This window comes from Camarhynchus parvulus, chromosome 4, assembly GCF_901933205.1.
Source record: "Camarhynchus parvulus chromosome 4, STF_HiC, whole genome shotgun sequence".
NCBI lineage: Eukaryota > Metazoa > Chordata > Aves > Passeriformes > Thraupidae > Camarhynchus > Camarhynchus parvulus.
The window spans coordinates 64580946-64603028 of NC_044574.1; the positions used below are offsets into that span (position 1 = coordinate 64580946).

Here is a 22083-nt window from a genome sequence, read left to right on the forward strand (position 1 = left end):
AAGAGAACAACTTGAGAAGAGAACCCACCTCAATTTCTTGATATGAACTGTTGATCATAGCAATCAGCATGTTGAGCAGAACCACTACCATTGTGACATTGTATATGCCATAAAGAACATAACCAATGTTCTCAATGAACTTGTGATCGTATTTGAGGACAACAGAGGTTACTTCAGACAAGCCAAATATCGACCAAAATAAGGTCTTGAAACTTTCTTCCACTCTGTAGGGAAAAAAGAGGAAGGCATTATTAGTAATTACACAAAGAAATATAAAAGTTGTGTTTACAGTGACTGATAAACAACCTCAATTAATTTGTCTGTGAATCAGAGCACTGATCAAAACAACAAACATGCAAGGAAGGATTTTCCACAGCACTTTCCATGTGTCCTCTGTGCTCCACCTATCCATCACAGCTAATAGAGCTGTAACAATACATGCAGAACAACAGGAACTAGAAAGGTATTTTATATCAAGTAATATTTTCTTCCAATTGGTTGCCCACAAGTCTATGTGACTGAAATATATACAGGTGAAATTATTTCAGGCTGAAATGAAAGCTTCCATTATACAAACAGGGAACAATTGGTCTTTTGTGTTCTGCTTTCTGAGGTCTTCAGTTTTATTTTAATGCTAACAGAGAGCACACAATGGCTCACAGACTTTGCTATCTTAATGAAAAACCTGAAAGTTTTGATTGGCTTTTTACTTACAATAAAACCTCATACTTACGTTGTAAAGGCTGGGTTCAGTTTAGCTCCAAGGTAGTAGGAGTACAGTATGAACATCCCAATCATAAATGCAAGAAATACCATAATAAAAAGGACCATAAACTTGAAGATGTCCTTAACAGTCCTTCCAAGGGAGATCTGCAAGGGCCCAAAACTCTCATTTGCAGGCAGGATGTAGGCGATCCGAGAAAAGCTGAGAACAACAGCAATTGCATAAAGGCCTTCAGATATTATCTGAGGATCAGATGGGAGCCATTTATCTCTAGCTGGAAGATATGAAATACAGGGGTTACTAATTTATCACAATCTTGAGGAATAAACCTTGATAGGATTTTTTCATTAACACATCTGAATTTAGTTGAGACAAATATTTGGAGAGTCTAATAGTTGCTGCTCTATTCCTTTTTCATTTAAGTCACAAATTAAGAATATGAGCTACATTACCTTCTGTTAGAAGTGACTTGAAGAAACATGACATTTTCTTCTGCAGTTTGCATTTTAACCTGAACTAGACAATAACTAATTTTTACTGCATTTTTAAACTTGTCTGTATTAGCTATCTTAACAAGCACTATGCTAAAGCTGGGAAATTTATTCCTATTTGGTGTTTTATTGATGGGCAGATAAGTGCTGCCTGATGAACAATTTCATTTATTAGTCACACCAGGCCTTGTCTTTTTGCAGGATATAACCTAGCTCCCACAGTGACCATAAAGATTTTTGCCAATTACCTCAAAAGAAATAGGATTGTGGGTTTTACACACAATGCGCACAGAAACAATTGAGTTATACAGAAATTCATAAATTACTATGTGAATTCATGCACCATCTCAGCAGAGCAACACTGAATTAAAATGTGTTTCATATCAAAATACCCTGTGTTTCTAAATATGTATTTACATATGCAGAATGGTTATATTCAGCTATTATATTCAGTATACAATATTCAGACTGGTTATACTGCAATTAAGGTAAGGAACAAAACCACGTCTGCTGTTACAATATATTGAAGCCCATCCTAAAATACACTGTCAGCAGCATTTTCTTGTGTTGTAAATACAGATGAATCACACCTTTATTGACAATTTCTGCACTGCAATAAGTATTTTGTAGTTTTATTCCATTTAAACAGAGGAAATGCTGATAGATGTTTATGAACATGAATAACTCTCAAACAACTGAACCAAAAAAAAAGAGAAAGGAAGCACATCAACATTTCATCTGTTGTGCAATTAGCCAAGAATAAAATATAACTTCCAAATGTTTTAAATCAAGGGGGTCAAATTTAGCTCTAGGGTAAAGAGAGGCTTCTAAATGCATCCTTCAAGCTTTTTCTATGTTTGGCAGAAAAACTAAGCTCACCATAAGTAAAATATTCAATTTCTGGAGGAAGTGTGACCTCGGAGAGGTCGTTCTCCTCAATGTAGTTGTCCACATACTGTTGTGCTTTTGTGGCCTGAAGGAATGCCAGGAGCCTGGCTGTGAAAGCAGCAATAAAAATAGACAGCATCCCAAAATCCAGAACATTCCATAACTGCAAGATGTATTCCCTGGGTCCTTCCAGCCATAGCTCTTTGCATTCTGACCACATCATACCTGCAACAAGAAATGAAAAAGCACAGCAACGTTTGCCAAACTGTTGTCATTTAAATTCCCTGAATTCTCCCATTTCATGGAAGTGGATGATACCAGTGGAGCAGGGATTCACTTATTTGCAGTATCACAGCCTCATCACTAAGGTTATTCTCTCTTGGTTTCAACAGGGTTGATCAAATAGCAAAGTATTAATTGAGATTAATTAATGGAAACGTAGTTCAGACATCACCCCACAGAGGGTAGAGTAGAACCTTGACTTTGCATTGAAAGTATTGTGGCCAAACAACAAAACCTTTGTCATTCCAAAGGAGAAAAAATAAAGTGTGGGGAAAAAACGTCCTCTTACTCTCTTAACATTGACATTCCTAAGCCACTTCTGAATCAGAGGGTTTAATTTTTCCACAAGAACACAACTACCCAACAACACAGATGACCAAATAGAAGAGACACAATTACACTACTGTTTTTCCACTTTACAGAATAAGATTCTTTTCAGCATAGAAAGTGGAATTTGGCTATGTGTAACTTGGTTTTCTCACTTAAATTTCTTCTCAGAAATTAATTTGTGTGGATTTAATCCAGATCACAGCCTCACCATAACCATGAGATGCAGCTGCTGTGAATCAAAACTTTTTCTTGATTCAAAGAGGTTTCTTAGGGAAAATAAAAACCCAACAAAAAGCAAAATCACAACCCCACAAACTTCATCTTGTTTCCCTGGCTGTGTAATTCAAAGGGGCTGCTGCTGCCATCCCAACTACACTCGGAGCAGCCACACATTGGACTGGAAAATCCCAGTCCTTGCCTTCTTTCAAATAAAGAGAATAAGCTGGAACTCCCAAAAGGCAGCATACAAGGCATACTCACCTCCCTACCCTGACACACTTTAGGATGAAATTATTCAAAATCTGTTCTAATGCCCTCTTACCTGCCCTAAGGGTTTATTAGTTGCTGCACACAGCAGCTGGATCAAAGCTTTGGGACCTGGGCTTCTCTCCTCCCTTTCAGAACTTCTATTTACAGGAAAACAGGAAGATGAAGGGGCAATATACCTACCAAGAACCCACACCATGATCAGCATTTCTGTCCAGGTGAACTGGGTGGTCTTCACCCTAAAGATCTGCTTGGGGTAATCAGTGACAGTGACATTGGGCAGCGTGGTTATGCCCTCAAATCTGTCTGAAGCATTGAACACCAGCAGGCCTAGGAAAATAATGAAGGATGCTGCATGTGCCACAAATTTCATAAATGGGCTTCGAAGAATTCTTCCAAGCTGCAAAGGCAGAATGAAAGCAGTCACTCAGTTTTCTCAAAGAAACACCAGGCATTGCAGAAGCATAAATGGGCACTCAGAGTTCAGGACAGCCAGAAACCTCATTCTTAAAGGATATTCTTCCAAGAGCACTCAGCTGTGGTGCTTTGCCATTTCAGACAAAAGGCTCCCACAGGGAGCCTCACAGAGTATGTTGTTCTGTTAGTGAGTGCTCATGATATTCCACAAGCTCTAGATGGCAATGTTTGAGGGGAAACACTCCAAGAAACTGCAAATGTACCGTGGCCGTGACCAGGAAGAGTTTGTAAAGCAAGCCCAGGGAAAGATAAATTATTCAAATCTCCAACTCCAGCAAAACATTTTTCCTAACAACAAGAATGTATTATTAACTTCTCTAGAACTACAGCTATAGGAAGAATTAGTTGTTTTCTTGTGTCTGGCTACTATAATTCATTCACAGAACACATGTTCAGAGCTCTAAGTGCCAAAATAAGTACCTGTGTCTATCAAAACTAACAACTGTTGCACAAAATGGACTAAGGAAGATAGGATCAGAAATATTAGTGGTTTTATAAATAAATTCAGCAGGTTTAATTCACATCTGCACCTAGTAAAAGAACAAAACAGCAGCAGTAGGGGAAGTTTGTCTGCACCAGAAGAGGGGACCAGCATCTTACAGAAGACCACATGAGCTTTCTTATTTCAAGGAATTGTTTTCCTTGAAATTTGGGTCAGCTACTATGAACTAAGCAAACCAGCACACATTAAACTGCACTTACTACCTGGGCAAACAATCTCAGGTTCCCTTCCTGCTCCTGACCTTTAGAAGGCATTTTGTAATTGCAATATCCAACCACTGACCTGAATGTATAGCATGTTATTTGACATGAGCACTGAGGAAAAACATCAGATGTTTCTGCTACTGGGAATTAGAGCTCAAGGACAAATGTCACTTTTCCATATTAGACACCAGCTAAAAATACATTAAGATGTTCCTATTATATGGAGCTGTGAGAAATATATTTACTAAAGATATTAATAGAAAGTGACATTTCAGAGAATAATGAGAGTAACAATTACACTATTTTCATAAAGGTTTATCTTCAAAGTAAATAAATATTTAACCTAGAGAAAAGATCAGGTTTTCTTCAAATATGTAGATGAGAAAAATCTTATCCTTTTTGAGATGAACTAAAAGAATGAAATATAAAAGAAACTCACATTTCTTTGCTTTACACTTGCTAGGGAAATAAAATTGAAAGACCACATTCAGCACAGGAGTAAATCTACTTAAAATTTTTAAAAATTTTAATGCAACAGAGAAATCTTCCTGCATCTGATATACCAAAGATCTATGAATACACCTGATTTGCAAACAAATCATGTGTTACAGACCGTCAGGATTTCAAAGAAACTGCTGTTGCTTCCCTTGTGAGATCAGCAGGAAAGGTGGGAGCACCCTTACATGTTCACATATTTTTTATAAGGTAAGAGTTTACAGCTATGCTCTTTTACAAATACACCCCACTACACGGTCAGAATGATGCATTTAATTTAATTTCTGCTCTATGGTTCAGCTGGCAAACAGACCTCCTAGGGCTGGGATAACAAATATTTTACTTAAGATTAAGTTCTGCATCAGTAAAGTCAACAGATGTTCTGCTAATGGTTTATATGGGAACAGCATGAGACATTAGGATGCCACCAGAGGAGACTTAAGAATCTGAGTGGTGACTCTCAAAAAATCCATGTTACTAACATAATAAGTTACACAGCAGATACGGTGAGGTGAGCATAACCTAGGGAAATTTAAAAAAGGAAAAAAGCTCTCAGAGAAGGTTATTTTATATTCATACTTCATCACTGTGGTCCCCTCTTTACAGTGCAAGTAACAAAAACCCCCTTAGCATCTTTTGGCACAAGGTTAGGGATTGCTAAAAATATCATTAATTAGTTAAAATTTGGAAGCAGCAGAAGTTGCATGTTGACTGCCAGGAAAGGAAAAGCAGCTCTGAGAACAGCACAAGACACATAATTTATAAAATTCAGTACCCTGCTACATGGTGCAATCCAATAACCAATGGCTAGAAAGGGAAGGCCCAGTGCCACAACCAGCACCACCAGACACTTGATAGCTATGGTCTGCTCCCGTAATCCTGAGAGGTTTTCATACCAGATTGTCAGGAGCTGTTGCTGACAGTTTGGATGGGCCACAAACTGCAAAGAAAAGGAAAAAGAAAGAAAAACCAAGACATGCTGTCATTAATAAGAAGAGTTACATAACTGTCACACGCACAATTGCAATCACCTAAGGTCTGAATTAACACCAGATATTTAAAAACTGTGGCTTTTTTCTCATTCCCTTTAAAACAAAGGTTAATAAATAAAGAAGAAACTGCCACATCACAAGAGCACGTGGGACACCAGTTAAGCACAAGGGTGAGCAGCCTGGTTTTCACAGCAGTTTGAAGAAACCTAGTAATACACTTACCAATAACTAGTGAATGAGAATAAAGAAGGCTAGGTGTTTCACAAAAAAGGGTTTGAAAATAAATCTGATAACTGATAATTTGTGTTGGATTAAGAGTGAGATTTCATGTCAGTTGGTTATACTCTGGAAAAAAGAATGAAAATACTGTAAACCTTGGATACCCATTTTATTATCCCTTGTACTCTGCAGAGATCATTATGTACTACATACACTGTTGTTTGCCAGGTCTTGCTTGCAAAACTCTATTAATATTCCAAATCTCATTAAAAAGTGCATAGAGTAGTACAACAGGACAGACTTCTTAAAGAAAATCAAATTAAATCATTGGCAATGAAAACAGGGAGCCTTAAACCTCTCAAGAAGAGCAATCTGAAACTGCTGCATGAACTTTAAAAAGGAAGGCAATCTTCATACTTTAATCTACTTTGCTGTAAAATTAAAGTCCCTAAGCATTTTGCTATGTGATGCATTAAGCAGTTACTTCACATATTAATGCAGTTTGTACATAAAGCGGAGTGGCCAAGAGAAATAAATAAAGAGATTGTAAAAAAGTTCTTTGAGAAATTAATGTCGACTCCAACTGCTTCTGTTCTTTTTATTAGGCTGTCACCTTTGAAGCTTATGCACCATAAAAACTGCCAGGCTGGCCCATTTGAGAAGAAGAGATTGGGTTTTTGTGTGTTTGTGCATTCTGACATATGCCCCCAGCCTCTTCTTTTGCTAAGATAAATTTCATTGTCAACTCAGGACATCAAAGGGACAAATCCCACAGCAGATTAACTGTGGACAAAGGCAGGAAAGTAAATAATTATTTCAAATTACAAAGACATTTTAAAAATTAGGCTTAAAACTGTAGGGAAGAGGAGGGAAGAAACACCCACATCATTCCTTCTGTTACCACAGGGAATGGGAAGAAACACTAAAGGAGCTTTAAGGAAGTTTACCCAGGGCTGGGAATCAGCCCATGGGCCCTGTGGCACCTCATCCAGAGTTCTGTGCTGGTTTATTCTCCTGATCTACCAACATTTTGATCTGACACTAAGAGGAGATTGCTATCATTTCCAAAAAAAAAAAAAAAAACCCAAAAAAACGGACGACTTAGTGAATAAGATGCCAAGAGTTATGGGCAAGATCTTCTCTGGCAGTGAGTCTAAAGGCTCTTGAGAGGATCTTAGTGACTTATTTAACTGCTGGCAACTGCACAATGTGCACCACTTCCAAGCCCTCAGAGCGAGTTGTGTCACTTCTCATCCATAAAAGCTCTGAAATTCCTCCCTCCTCTCTCAGTCTTGACTGAAATACTTCAACTTATGATTATGTTTGTTTTATTTTCAGCAACTTTAAACTATGCCCACCCCTGTTGTGTGTGTGTCTGTGTTACCTGTATTTGCCTGCAGCTTCATCTCCTCCAAGGACAGCAGGTTCACATCACATTTTACCTACTGCTCACAGCATCCTAGAACCTTGTTCTTCCTGCATTTCTCCTCTCACTCTATTTTCCACGCAGTTTCTCACTTTTCATTACATATCTTGAGCTTATTATCACATGTATCTAATACTTTCAGCTCCAAGCAGAACCTCAGTGAACAAAAATGATGTGTGAGAACAGTATATGGTCACTAAAAGAAAAAATATCCCAATTTTAATGTAGCTGCTTTTCCAAGCATAATTGACAGTAACACTTCTGATGTTTTCAGTTTCATGACCATGAACCAAGTCATCACTATGTAAATATTTTTCTGAATGACTCAGAGTGATTATGTTATTTATTTCTGTCATCATAATGGCTGGGTTTAGATGGAGCAAGAACAAATCCTGGCACACTCTGATACACTAACACACAAAATACAAAGAGAATTTTGCATCTTCTTTCTTATCTATCAGTTGAACACTTCAGGGTTTGAAAATTAACTCCTGTGATTTTATTCCAGTTCTTATTGATTTCACTTGGAAATTCCATCCTGATTTTTGTCTCAGCAAGAACTGCAGATTAGTTGGGGCAGTATTAGCTCTTCTCTGGAATTTTGTTGGCAATCTAAAGACAGAGTTGAGACACAAAACTAAAAGCACTACTACAGCAGTAATGCAGCATACAGAGCAAGATTAATTTGTTTTCTTTTTTTTTATTTTCTTCTCTTAATTCCCTTAGTCCATCCCTATTGGGGCTGCAGTTTCAGTCTGAACCTTAGCTTCAAAATCTCATCATGTTTAAAAGATGGGCTCCACTTTGGGGCAATACCCAGGGCATTAAGTGCAAGAGTTTCATTACTAATAGAATTAAAAACTCCCTTCCCCTAGGAGTGAGGTTCTGAGCACATTTGCTACTTGTCATATGTTTTTTCCTGCCTCTCCTCCCTCTGGACAGGGCATAGGCTCATTACCTATTTCATGGACCTGCTGCTCTGTTTGGCTGCACTGCTAGCAACAGGGAACAGACCTTGATGGACCTAACCTGGAAGCACAGCTAGAAACACAGAAAGCAAAGGAAACCCACCACATCCTTGTCTGCTCCCTATGGTGAGAGGGTTAAAGTAGTCCCATGTGGAGTTCCCACATCTGAATCTGTCCCAGTCAGGATATCACTAGAATCCATCACAGCTCTGACAGAACAAATCCCAGCATGAAAGGACCACCCTGGCAGAGACATTTCCATCCTTGCCATGCCCCCTGTAATGGCCACTTACAGGGAGCTGCACATGTATGAATATGGTAACAACTCTGTACTGTCTATTTCCTCCCAACAATATCATTCCTCTTGTAGCTTCTGAACTGTGTTTGTCATGAACTGCAGCCAGCACTCTGAGCTACTCTCTTGCAAGAGAAGAGAACAAGTTTTTATCTTTTTTTTTTTTTTGGTATTATTTAGATGTCTGCTATTCTTAACAGATCAGTGTGGCCCTTTGCTCAGCAGTGAATTTCATCAGTGACAACAAACTCACAAAAGAAAACCACAGCCTTCAGTGTGAAAGCTGAGAAAGGAGCATCAACAAAGTTTTGGTACACATTACACTGCAATAGCATAAAGAAGTATATATTTAGACACTAAAGTATGCTTATGCACTTTGATTTTTTTTCTCCCCCCAGTTCCAGTCTTTTAAACTAATTTAATGCTTGTATATATTTACCTTGATTTTTGGCAATTAATATGCATTTATCTGCTGTAGACCAATCCTTTACTGGAAATGATGATTTGCTGCTTGGGATATGTGTTTACAGTTTTTATTATCAATCTTTTGGGGCCATCATAAACACCAGCAGTCCCCAGTTGCTCTGGCAGGGTCCTTACAATTTGTTTTATATGGCAGATTGGCTCAAGAGGTGGCCACAGAACACAGGGTTATTTATTCTGAGAGACACAAGGCTTCTTGTGGAGATGATGAAACTATAATGGCTGTAAGGAATGGAAGTGATGCTAATCACACAAATAGGTAGCTGTAAATAATACATAGGCCCTGCTGTACTTCCTGCCTCCTCTCACAACAGGACACAGTATTAACTATTTTCTGTGCTAGCCTAACGTGGGATCTTGAGGAGAACAACATAGCAATACAATAAAAACTACAATGAAAGGATATGTATTTATGTTAAATATGTGATGCATAGCTCCATTTTTCAACGCATAAAATTCATTCACAAAACACAAACTACTTTGAAAGAGGCATCTACTGAAAACACTTACCAAAACACCAATAAACACAGGTACAAAGGTGAAGAACTGAAATGAACTGACCAAGCAGCCACAGACATATTCCATGCATTTCCAGGGCTGAGTTTTAAAATATTTTTAAAGGAACAAGCATGGTAAATCACATGGAATTTCTCACAACAACACACAGTTGCAGATGAGTTACTTATGGGTTGAAACTAACACAGACTTCTCTATGGAGTAGGTATTATTGCATTGACTGACAGAAGACACAGCCTGAGTGTCACTGAGTGAAAATCTGGCTCTACTGAAACACCTTTTGAGTTAATCAGGAGAAGGATCTGACCAACTGTGCAAAGCCTGGCTAGCACACCTCATTTATGTCATTGCAATCTCCTGCCACTTCTCAGCAGTGGGAAGTAGATTAAACTCAACTCCTTCATTACAGTCCCCTTTTGCCCTGTGAGAGCCTTGATTACTCACCCCACGTCTCAGTTGTGCATCTGACCACCTGCAGGGGGAGGAGGTGGCAATGCCCTGCTGCCACAGTGCCTGAGAGCTGTGAGGAGTTACCTTTTTGACTTCGTACTTAATGGCCAGCTTGACGCGGCTCAGGGACGCTCGGTGCCTCTGCGCCTCCAGCGGCTCCGCGTTCAGGTCCCCGTTCAGAATGGCCTCCACCTCCTCCGAGTCCCGGCACAGGTCCAGGACACCAACCACGAAGTCCTTGCACTGCATCGACAGCTTGCGGTAGTCGTTCTGGAACAGGAGGGGGACAGAACATGGCCTGTCACAAATGTGCTTAAGAGTCAGTGGTGAGGAGAAAAGGACCTGTACAACTTGATAAAAATGAAGTGTTTGATTTTTACCATGTCACGTTTGGAGTGTATCAGATGTTACACAATTTTCATACAGCAGAATTGTGGGAACTAGAACATGGCTGTCCATAACAGCCAATACCCTTGCCAGGGGGCCCAAAACACCTGTGGTTTTGATTATGACCCGTGGAGCAAATTACCAACATTATATGAAGATCACCAAGCCACAACAGTTTAGGTAGATTGGTAGTGAAGTTATCATGGAGTGGAAAAGTAGATTTTGGGGTTTCTAGAATGGGGATTCAGGAGGCAAGATGGAGGGATCTGGGTGTGTCCAGTCTTTCTCCTTCTTCTTCTTCTTGGACTCCATCTCCTGCTGTGATGGTGGCACTTGCAGATTGGCTTAGAGTAGAAGCTCACTGTCTAACACAGGTGATAGGTATTGGGAAGCAATTGTAAACATTGTACATAGTTTTAGTATAAACACATAACTCCGCCATGGGGGCAGGCAGTGTGCCTGGAACTGTCCTGCTGGCTGGACCTGGGCAGGGCAGGAGAAAAATTTTTTATAGATAAGGAACAATAAACAACCTTGAGACCAAGAACTGAAGAGCCCTGACTCCTCCTTCAAGCACTCGGGCTGGGAAAAGAGACTTTTAACATTCTCGGGGTCACAGCGACCACCAAAAGATCCCAAGACAGAATCATTCATTCTCTGACACAAGGTGAACACCTAACAGCAGCTGTTTAACAGAGAATGGGAGCATGTACCATTATATAAACATAACCTGGATGGGCAACAAGGGGCAGCTGAAACCATAACACTTTCAGAAACAAAGCAGGACCAGGACTATTAAAAAAGAAACCTCATTCCTGCAAAAACTTTGCTGACAACTAATGAAGTAATTGCCTCTGAGGGTACAAATACCTTTTAGCTCTTTCTACACTGCTAAAGTGGCCAATTGCTCATTACTCTTGATGTACACCAGGTGCATTTCCTCCTTTTTCCTTTCCTACCTTCCCTTGGAATGTCTCCCACCCAACAACTGGCACAGTGGGTTACAGAGTAACTGCAGGACAAGCTTGGACACCAACATTGTGGGCAAAATGCCCCAAATTTCTTGTAAAAGTCTCTGGAAAGAACAGGAGAATTCATCTTCATACCTGTTCAGTCTTTCCAAGGACTATCATATCAACATCAAATATTTGCTTCTCTCTAATCTTCCTCCTCTGACAAAACATTTGTGGCTGCATTTCAGAATTTTTAGTTAACTCAGTAAAACATTCATGTCTGAAATTTTGCTCGTACTTTTGTTTGCGCTTGTAAATGTCTCCCACCACCTCTGTGACCTTATCTATGAAGTCTTGATCTCTACTTCAGCACAAACCCTGGTCTTCATTTTTGTGTCCATGTCCTCTCAGACAGACTTCTAGAAATTCCATATCTGAGATGGGGCCTCTGATTTCCTCACATGAGGCTACAGCTGGAGGAGGAAACTTGACTGAGTCTGCCAATTTTACCCTCAGTGCCCAACTAGAAACAGCACAACCACCTTTTTCAATTACTCCATAGCATTTCTTCAGGTTTTTTTTCCTCCACCAGGCCACTGAGACACTCATTTGAGCCCTCTGCCTCTCCATTTTTTGTGTTTTACTGTTCATTTCCAGATATTACCTTTTCAAAATCACTTTTTGAGGGTGTAGATTTTCCCTTAGAGGTGCCTGTCTTCTCAAAAATGTTTCCTTACTCCTTCTGCCCTGATAGTTTTCTCACTTAAACTTTTTCTTTCCTGAAACCCTCACTTCTTCCTCCTTTCCTAAGTAATTTTACCTCCTCCAAAACTACCTACTGGTAGTTTTGCTAAATTTTCAACTTAGCATCTATACAATGAGGCAGAGAAACTAATGTGCTTTCAGTAGCTTCAAATTATTTTGGGAAATGATGGGAAAAGAGGCTGCATAGGGTAAGTGCAAGAATCAGCCATCAATCCCATAGGTCAGATTCAGATATGAATCAAAATGAAACACTACTGGAGGAAAAACAAATACTCCTAGAAGTCGTGTTATTACACAAGACTAACATCCCTGATACAGACTTGGAAACAACCAGTCCTAATCATAGACCTTAAACAGGATCCTGTTATTTCCTTTGGTCATAGAGGACAAATTAATTCAGTTGTCAGTGAGGCAACAGGATGTAAGGTTATTTTAGATTTGTTTTTGGCAACCAAGGGGAACAGGACAGAAGAGCCAACTGTAAAAATAATACTGGGATGTGTGATTACATTCAGTGAAGGGATAAGCAAGCTAATGTATGACCAAGATTTAGGACTTAGAAAAAGGCAAAATGTTGCCTTATATATCAAGAGTTCTATTATCATTATAGGGCAAGGAATCCATATCACCAGAGCTTCACACCTCCTCGATGTTTCTCACAGGCAGCTCCTCTCATCACTGACTGTTCCTGGTCCTTGCAGCAGCCATCTGACTCCAGATCCCACCAATCCACTCTTTTATACCACTGCTCTTATTGGCTACAGGTGTGGCCTGTTAACATCAGGCCTGCTCCTCATCTTTAGTAATTGGTTCAGCTGCAACTCGTTGGGGGATGTGATTACATTCTGTACCACCTTCATTTACCCATACTGCATCCCCCTACAGCAAAGTCTCATAAGAAAAGCTAATCAAGGGAGTGAAATATACTTGCCTGCATGGAGGTCTGAATGCAGATAGAGCTTTTACATGAGATGTGATTAGATCTCACACACTACAAAGATAAAAACCCTGCAAAAGAAGACTCCAGGATGGTGGCTAGAAAATAGCAGCAGTCAAAAAAAAAAAAAAAGGAAAACAACAAAGAGTAACAATCTTTCATGACAGCCTAGTCAAGAAAGAGCTTCATCATAGAGGCCAAAACTCTGAGTACAAACTGCTAGAATACAGGTTTTGTATTATTCAAGTGCTTTATGACATAACAGAATGCAAATTTTGTCCTTGTATGAATAAACATGTGCTGTCCAGTTGCAGGGAGAGGCTGCAATTACTAAGTGTTTTCTCATTATTTTGCTAATTGTGAAGAAATAGAAGAAATAGTGGATTTCTAATAGTTAGGAAATAACAAGAGTTATTTCCACGCTTTGCATGTTTCCCTACCACGAGAGTTACCCAGATTTCTTCTAATAGCAGTAGAACAACAGTAGAAACATGAATGACATGTTTCTTCATTGGTAGATACACCACTTGCTTATAAAAATTATGCTTATTGCTAGATAAGATTAACAATATAATGGATGAGGTTTAATTCTGTCAAATTTAAGGAATAAATACAGCCTACATTATTCACAAATGCTGTTATGAGAACTGCAAACCAGTACGTGCATTCTTAATATCCCACTCTGGCTTTGAATCTTTTAGCAGGAAAACTTGTCAGATTTCCCTCTCCAGGTCTTTATTTACCTATGTATTAGCAAATCAAATTTATCCCAGTCTATCTGATTGCTTTACAGAATTAAACAGACAAACAGTACCTGATTTTCAAACAACCTTCTACCTCTAGGGTGTTGTGTGACTATCAGAAATTTTAATCTATGGTCCCAGTCATCCAAATCACCTCTGCTCACTCCTGAGAACATACAAATTAAGTCATCAGATCAACACTAACAGTTGCACAAACATCTTTGTAACATCAAAAAATATCGGCCTGCACCCTGTGTTTCCAGGTTCCCAGGTGACTCTGGGACATTCAGGCCAACTGACAACGACTGGAATTGCAAAGCTGTGCCTCACAAGCAGTTTCAGAGGACTCTGACACACATCAAAAGCTGGATCTCAGCCTGCCCAAATTTGTGTGTTCTGTTCTCACTCATAACATCAAGAACTGCCCTGTGAATTCATCTGGAGTCTCGACAAAGAAGGTATCAGTCCGTGTGCAAAGAACAAAGTGCATGAACAGAAAACCTTCAGCTGATTCCACTCAAGATTTGTAACCACTGCAAAGGAAATTTATACTGAGCCATCACATGCAGTCAAACAAAATGTAGGGATCTGTGTTCTGGTACACTCCTGCAAGCACCAAAGCTCACGAGCAATGCACAACTGATTCACAGCCATTACACTGAATCACAAATGTATGTTATTACCTGGTAAAGAGCCACTTTGAAATCACATACAGGGTGAGTTTGCACATGTAACTGTATACGCAAAGAAAACACATAATTGCACTAATGGTTATGGATCTGGGCCCTGTCCTTTCAAAAGCTGAGCCTAAACCTAGATCAAGCTTGCACACTCTTTGTTAGTTCAGCTGAGACAACACTATGTAAATTCACTTGGAACACTGACAGATTCTGCTTTTAGATGCACGTCCACATCTTCCCTTGGTTCAGTAGGAGCTTTTAGCAAAACTGGGAACAGGGATTTATCCTATAGAAAGCAGGACTACAACCTTTTTGATCCTTGCCAGAGCAATTTCAGCTGGGAGAACTGAGCTTGCTTACACAGGACAGTATTTAGTTGAAAGCTGGTATAAAGAGATAACCACAGGATTTTTTAGCTACCTTGTCCTCTCTCCTCTTATGGTGACCCCAAAGGAAAGTTCCATCAGCTGTTCTGACTGCCAGAAATCCTCCCTTCCCTGGGCAGTAACAGCTTTAAAGTTCTCAGGGAGGAGGGTGAATATCAATTAACTTCAGTAAACCAACCCCAACACTCCCCAAGCCAAGCTGCAGTGGCCATGGTCTGCTAAAAATAGGAGAACAGGAAAACATTAAAATCGGGAATATTTGTACTGCAAAGTACTTTGTGGTGCTACTGGAAAGGAAAAGATAATTCTCCAACTATGGTAATAGTCACTTTTTTACATTAAGACAAGAAAAAGTTCCAGTTTTTACAATTTGGTCCCATTCCTGACTGAGATCAAACTGAAATTCCTGATGTCCTCTGAAATCCTGCAGATGAATCCCTGGAATTAGGAGACCAGGGGGACTAGGAACACCAAGTAAAGTCAGAGAAATACTGTACTCCCTGTCATGGCCATGAGATAATTGAATAGAGGAATACATGGGAAGAAGACAAGTGGATGCAAAGATCAAAGAGGAGTAAAGCAGTCAAGAAGAAATAAATATAATAGATGAAGAGCGAAAGGACAAACAGCAGGTTGAAACAAGGATTTCACAATTGGAAGTAAGGAAGCTTGGAGATGAAAGAGTAGAATGAAATGGACTTCAGGGCTCCAGTTTCTTCCTCTGTTTTTATTAATTTTCAGTACTTTTTTTTTGGCTAGGTGTCTTGCATCCTCAAGAAAAATCAGGGCTCTGTGGTTTATTTGAATCCTTTCTCCTAAAAGGGAAATAAAACAAAACCTAAAAATCAATGTGATGAATCAGGTGTTTTTGACGAACTGACTGTCATGAAAGAATGTCCTAAGTCACCTTCCCATATTTCTAATTCACTTGTGCAAACACTGGTTTGTGCATTAGAATTTCTTACTGTAAATGATAAGCAAGAGAAGCAGACTGGACTTTGCATATGCAAGGGATGTTAGGTTCAATTTAACAAGGATTCACCAGGAAACTTGGCCCTCAGGTGTTTTTAAACAGGTTCGACCTATGCTCTTTCTCTGTGGGAAAACCACCCAGAACAGAATTTTCTGTAGGAGTGCTCTGCATCCTGGGAGCGAAGCACACAGAGGAAACATCGTGGGCCTTAATATTCCATAGATACTGAGAATAAATTATGATTTTAACAGATTTATCCATTCTTTTTTTGTGAGAGAGATGAAGTATTTTGCCCATTTTTCTCCACCCTGAAACAGTTCTGCTCAGTGCTGTGCTACAGACTCAATTTGAGTGGAATACTGGAGAATTTCCAGTGATGATCCTAGAGGAGAGTGCAGCAGAAGTCTGCAGGAATGCAAATGCTGGATTAGACGCCTTCTCCTCTGGGATATGACAAAGCACACAAGTCATCAGCCAAACACCTTCAGGTGACAGATCTGTAGGGAAGAAAGCACTGAAAAAGAGAGTTACAGATGGGAGGAACTCCAGGGAAGCACTCAGCTCTCCCATCAGGCTTGATAGAAACAGAAGGGAAAAAAAGAGATGTGACGTCAATGAGGAGAGTAATTACTTCACTGGAATGTTTTGACGTTGATGAGAAGCTGGAATTTCCATGCCAGCAAGGAGTCTGGAACAATTTTTACTGTAGGTGCCAAAACTGAATCATCTGATACACCTGGCAAGGTTAGTAGCCATGAAAGTGCTATCCAAAAATACTGAAATCTGTGAAAACACTGGATTTCTTGGGGTTTTAGGCATGCCAAAATAGCAGGGAATTACCATTTTAAAAACTGAAATAATTTTTTCAACCTCTGGTTTGAAATAAAAGCTCAATCAAAAATCTTCACCTTTTCTCCTCCAAAATTTCAAGCTACTTGTTTTTCTGATGAAATTTGTATGCATGGTATTAGTACCTGTGAGATGGGAGTCTCTCATGAATTTCTTTCCACTGTAACTTTTCTATGCAATTCTAATCACTTACATCCTTGCCTAACAAAAACACAAAGCAGCTTGCCCTAATTTAGCTTTTGGTGGCAGGGTACTTTTTCACCCAAGGAAAAAGAAAAATCTGACATTTTTCCCTGGATAAATACATTGAGGAAGTAATCCATTAATTTGCCAGATTACACAACACACAGCATGGTATGAGAGAGTTGCTTCAGCAAAGAAAGGGGAGGAAGGGTTAAAGCTGAATTTTACATTTCATGAGTGTGTGTTATAATACATTAATCCTTCTCACCACAGAAAATTTATTTTTTAAATTCTATTTTAACTCACTCAGCTGAATATGGATCTATCCTTTCTCAGGAATTTTTTTCCTCTTCTGTTAAATTTCACTTGGTTAATTTCTGCTTGTCTTTCTCCGGGTTGTTGTATATTCCTTCTGAGTACTCCACAGGATAAGCAGTGTTTGCTGCTGCTTGGGGAGGTTAATGCATCTTTTGTCTCTCTCAGATCATTTCTGAAGATATTAAACAAGCAAGTGGTACCCAACACTGGCCTTGCAGAACCCAAATAAAGTTGCTGCTACACCAAGAGACAATGCTGTGAATATCTCTACCCACTGAGAGCAATCTGTCATTCCCCAAGCCAAGCTTTTCTCATTACAAGCAGTCTACTGGGGATTGATTTTTGGTGGGGTTTGGCTGCAGGGGGAGAATGGCGAACAAGAGGAAAGGTCTTTTTCAAGGTATTCAACTGAACAGAAAAATCATTAAAAAAAAGCACTGGGCAACAGTTAACTAAGTCATTAATTGAAATATAAAAAGAAGTGGGGGCACTGACATACAAAACCAGATACAGCTGAAAACCAGGTAAGAGGACGAACATCTGTAAGCAGTCTAACAGCTGGTTTTGAACATGTGACATTCCTAAAAGGTGCATCCAAAAAAAAAAACTACTTTGGGTATTTTTAACAATTTGGAGACATCAGTCAAAATCAGTACAAGAAGAGGGAATAAGGTCAGTGCTGCAGTGCCCCCAAAACAAGCAAAATGTTTCTGCTTTTTGCACTTCTATTACTCAGCATTTGTACCTAAGAACAATCCTTGTGCGCTGCAGCAACCAGAATTGTTTTCTGTCTGCTTCAAGTTTATCAGAACACACACTTTTTCCAGTTTCCAATTTTACCAAATTTCTCCAAACACAGTAGGTGCAAAAGCAATTTCATTCCATTAAAAATTCCTTCTAAAGGCTTACGTATCAAGAATAAAAGAGACAATAAGATGAGAGTATTTGTAATTGAAAAAGTAAAAGCACAGGGAATCATTTCAGCATCTAAGGACAACATGAAGTTGCAGCAACTTGAAAACAATAACAAAGACAGAGAAACACAAAAACGTTACCTTGAATTCTTTTTCAATGTTGGCCAACTTGGCAAGTTCATTGCTGAGTTCGAGAGCAGTGAGCACTGGATCTTCGCTGGAGAGGGACAGATAAGCCGGACTGGCCAGTCCTTTGTACGCATTTATTCTTGACCTAGAATGACTGAAAGAATCATGTTTTTGCTTCTCTGTACAGTCATTACATTTGCAGAAATAATCATGAGGTCTTTCTATCCTCGCTCCTTTCATCAACAGCATGTGCACGACTTCGTATTTTTGGCAGTGGGCGGCTAAAATGATGGGAGTGATGTCTGGAGAAAAGCGGGTACCGTCTTCGTCATAGGAATAAAAATCATCATCCTGGAGCTCCTGCTCACAAGGGCTCAGAGTCAGTCGCTTGTTTACCGAAAACCCAGGATGATTCAAAATTGCTTCCACTATCCTAATGTAACCCTTGCTGATTGCGAGCAGCAGGGCATCTCCAATCCGTGCCAAGTTCTCTTTTTTTAACAGAAGTTCTGTCACTTCCAAATGTTCATTCCCCACAGCAAGCTGCAAGGCGTTTTGGCCCATGTAGTCAACGCAGTTGACATTCAGTGTCTTTGACTCCTCGAGCATTTTGCGCACCACGGGGATGTTGCCGTACTCGGCAGCATCCAGGAATCGCTCCTCCTCGGCCGTCAGGCTCGTGCCCCTGTTGTTGAACATGAAGGCCGGGCCCCGGATGGCCTGTCGCCTTCCCTTCTCCCTCATCATGGTCATCCGCCTCAGGGATGGGCTCTCTTCGATGTACCTAAGGAGAAAACAAGCAAGAGGTAACAAATTTTCACTCTGGTGGTAATTTGTAACTTCCAATCCTGCGGCTGCAAAAGCTTATTTTGTGCCTTGTCCTTTGCCCATTTCCTGACAAGCAGTATCCTGAATTGGGATTGCTCTTGCTTGTCTGCAATCTAAAGGCACTCACAGGCTCAATGCCTCGGGCCACTGCTGTTCTCTTAGCATGGTCAAGATTTATTAACATTTTTTTCATTTTTTTAAGACATTGCTCCTCTTCAGAAATCCCTCCCATATATAAAATGAAAACTCATCTACTGCTTTCAGTAGTAATTAATATTATCCATCACAGGCATTCAAGATGATGGTATAAGTAAGGCAATACTTAAGCTTACCATGTTGTAGATCACATAAAAGTGAGGTGAAAACACATTTTCTTCAGGATTTCTTGCCAAGCAACACATGATGAAGCCTGATCACAGCTTCTCGTGTTACTACTAGAAACGTTAAACCTGGAAGCTTCTACTCACAAGTCACTTTGGTCAAATTACAGATTTTTGGACAACAATACTACATACACATTCAGCAGACTTCCTACAAGTAAACTGCTCACAGGCTCCAAGCACCAGGAGTCATCCAGTACAGACTGGGATCAGCTCTCACTCCAGTGGGACTCCTGCAATGCTGTGGATTGTGTTGGGCCTGTTTCTACATCACCCATTTCAGGAGCTGAGAGGGTCTGTGTCTACATTCTTGTACCATAATAAAAAAAAAAAAAAGGAAAGTCAAAGAGTTAATGAATCAAAATTGGGATAACTGCTGCACTAGAAAGAGGAAACATGGGTGTAGGAAAGTGAAATGTTTTGAAGGAAAATGAGAACCAGGGAACCTGTGAACTCTCCACAGAAACCAGTTGCAAAAGAAGAAAGAGGGAGGAAAGAGAAGGGTAACAGGTGAAAAGAATGGGTGAGCAAGCTAATTTGGCAAACACAGAAACTGGAATTATGAACCAGTGAATGTACTCAGAGAACAGGCAGATTGGATGCTGAGATGGATCTAGCAAAGCAAGGAAACAAGAGAGGGGTAGGGAGGTTCAGAGCAGTGAGACTGGATAGAAATTGCAAAGAGAAGGGACCTTGGATAGAAATTGCAAAGAGGAAGGACCTAGGATGAGAGGCTGAGGAGCAGACACTGCCTAGCTGGAGAAAACAGCAGCAGGAGACAACTACCTGGCAAGGTCAGCAATCTCCCTTGCCTTTTCTAGTCCAGCTCAACAGTGAGGAAGGCAGCCTGCAGCTGCTATCAGTTAATGCAGTAGCTCAAGAGACAGAGATCACTTTGGATGATTTCATGGGCATGGAGACACCAAGTGCTGCTGATAAACAGTATGACAATGGAGGGTGTGCTTTGAATACATACAATGCTCTATATATATATATACACACAACACATAAAGAAATCTTTCAAGTTCCAAATTTGTTTCTTAGGTCCTATGTGCCTCTGTTCCTCATCTTTAGAAAAAAAAGAACACTTGGCTCCCATCTTACAGGAGCATTGTGAAAATTAATTTTTTTTCACTTTGCTGAAAAACTCAGACACAGGAGTAAAAGGCCAGACAGAAAAACTGCAAAGGAAATTAATCCTTCTACCCTCAGTGCATTAGAAGAGATGTGAGTCCATGTAATGAATGCCAAGGGCAAACCAAAATATTAAATGACCCTTTTTAAGCAAACCCTGTCAGTCTGCAAAAAAGACAGAACCAAGGGAAAAATGCCACACACACCTTTGGGCACACAAGGGCTCTGCATTAAAGTGGACACAGTGGCATCTGCATGGCAGCTTTGGAAGGTAAACATCCAAACTGATGCAGGTTCAAATCCACAGAGAAACAGCCTCCTAAGTGCTACTGGGGGTTGATTTTTGTGGGTGTGGTCTCTCAACAAGGAGCTCTGTTGACACTGCACAAAATAGGCCCGTTGCCATCTCTGGATGCAGCACTGCTGGCCCAGGAGTTCTCATTGGGCAGAACTAATTGCATTCAGGTTGTAAGGATAGGCCTGTCCTTCCAGCTATCTACATCAAAATGTACGATCTTAATCACTTGATCACAGCCACAAACATCCTAAAACCCAGTCCAAGCCCTGAGCATTTCAGTGAACACAAACTCAGTTGCAGCTCAGTTGCACATCAAGCAAAGAGACTGTGAAACTCATTAGCAAGGGCAGGTCTCTCCTGGGATGGAGCATTTGATCTTTTTACCTTGTTATCTGTGGCTGGCATTTCTGGACTACCTGAAATAGCCTGAGTGGCACCTCAGAATAAGCAATGCTAACTGCTATTTAAATTTTGAAAGATGTGGCAAAACTGTTCAGGCAAACATGACATGATCCATTCTTTCTTTTTTTTTTCCACTTCCATACCATTTTCTTTAAATCTATAAAAAAGACTGTATAACAGAGAGGATTTGTAACTCTGTTAAACACAGAATTGATTTAATGTCTTAAACCTCAGGCATATTTCCCACTTAGGAGTACTCAGAAATAAAGACTTGAGCCCAGAGTGCACATTGTGAACAGCCACAGTTCACTGCTATCTTATTCCCCAGCAAAATCAGAAGTAAAATCAGACACATTGTCTTCTCATAGTTTCTTTTTAAACAAGATCTTATCATCTTTTTTCTGTTACACTTCCACTTATCCTCCACATCCAAAATCACACAGATACAGAAATGTAGTGTTTAATGTTATGAAGAAAAAAAATTATAGCTATTAAAAATGTAACAAAGACAAAACAAATTGACTCATGCTGACTTCTTGCTTTAAGAAGACACTAAGCTGCCACTTTGAATCTCATTTATCTTCTATGAAATACACA

At 39.9% G+C, this 22083-nt stretch overlaps 1 protein-coding gene across 1 annotated transcript in view; it reads right to left on the reverse strand.

Annotated features, from left to right (window-relative positions):
• TRPC3 (transient receptor potential cation channel subfamily C member 3) overlaps positions 1–22083 on the reverse strand; it is a 33007-nt gene that overhangs the window by 5233 nt on the left and 5691 nt on the right. The window contains exons 2-8 of the mRNA XM_030947620.1: positions 18457–19228; positions 10312–10497; positions 5654–5818; positions 3385–3601; positions 2095–2328; positions 734–998; positions 29–224 (exon numbers count right to left, since the gene is read on the reverse strand). Of these exons, the coding sequence (XP_030803480.1) occupies positions 29–224; positions 734–998; positions 2095–2328; positions 3385–3601; positions 5654–5818; positions 10312–10497; positions 18457–19228 (2035 nt within the window). The remainder of the gene's footprint in view (positions 1–28; positions 225–733; positions 999–2094; positions 2329–3384; positions 3602–5653; positions 5819–10311; positions 10498–18456; positions 19229–22083) is intronic.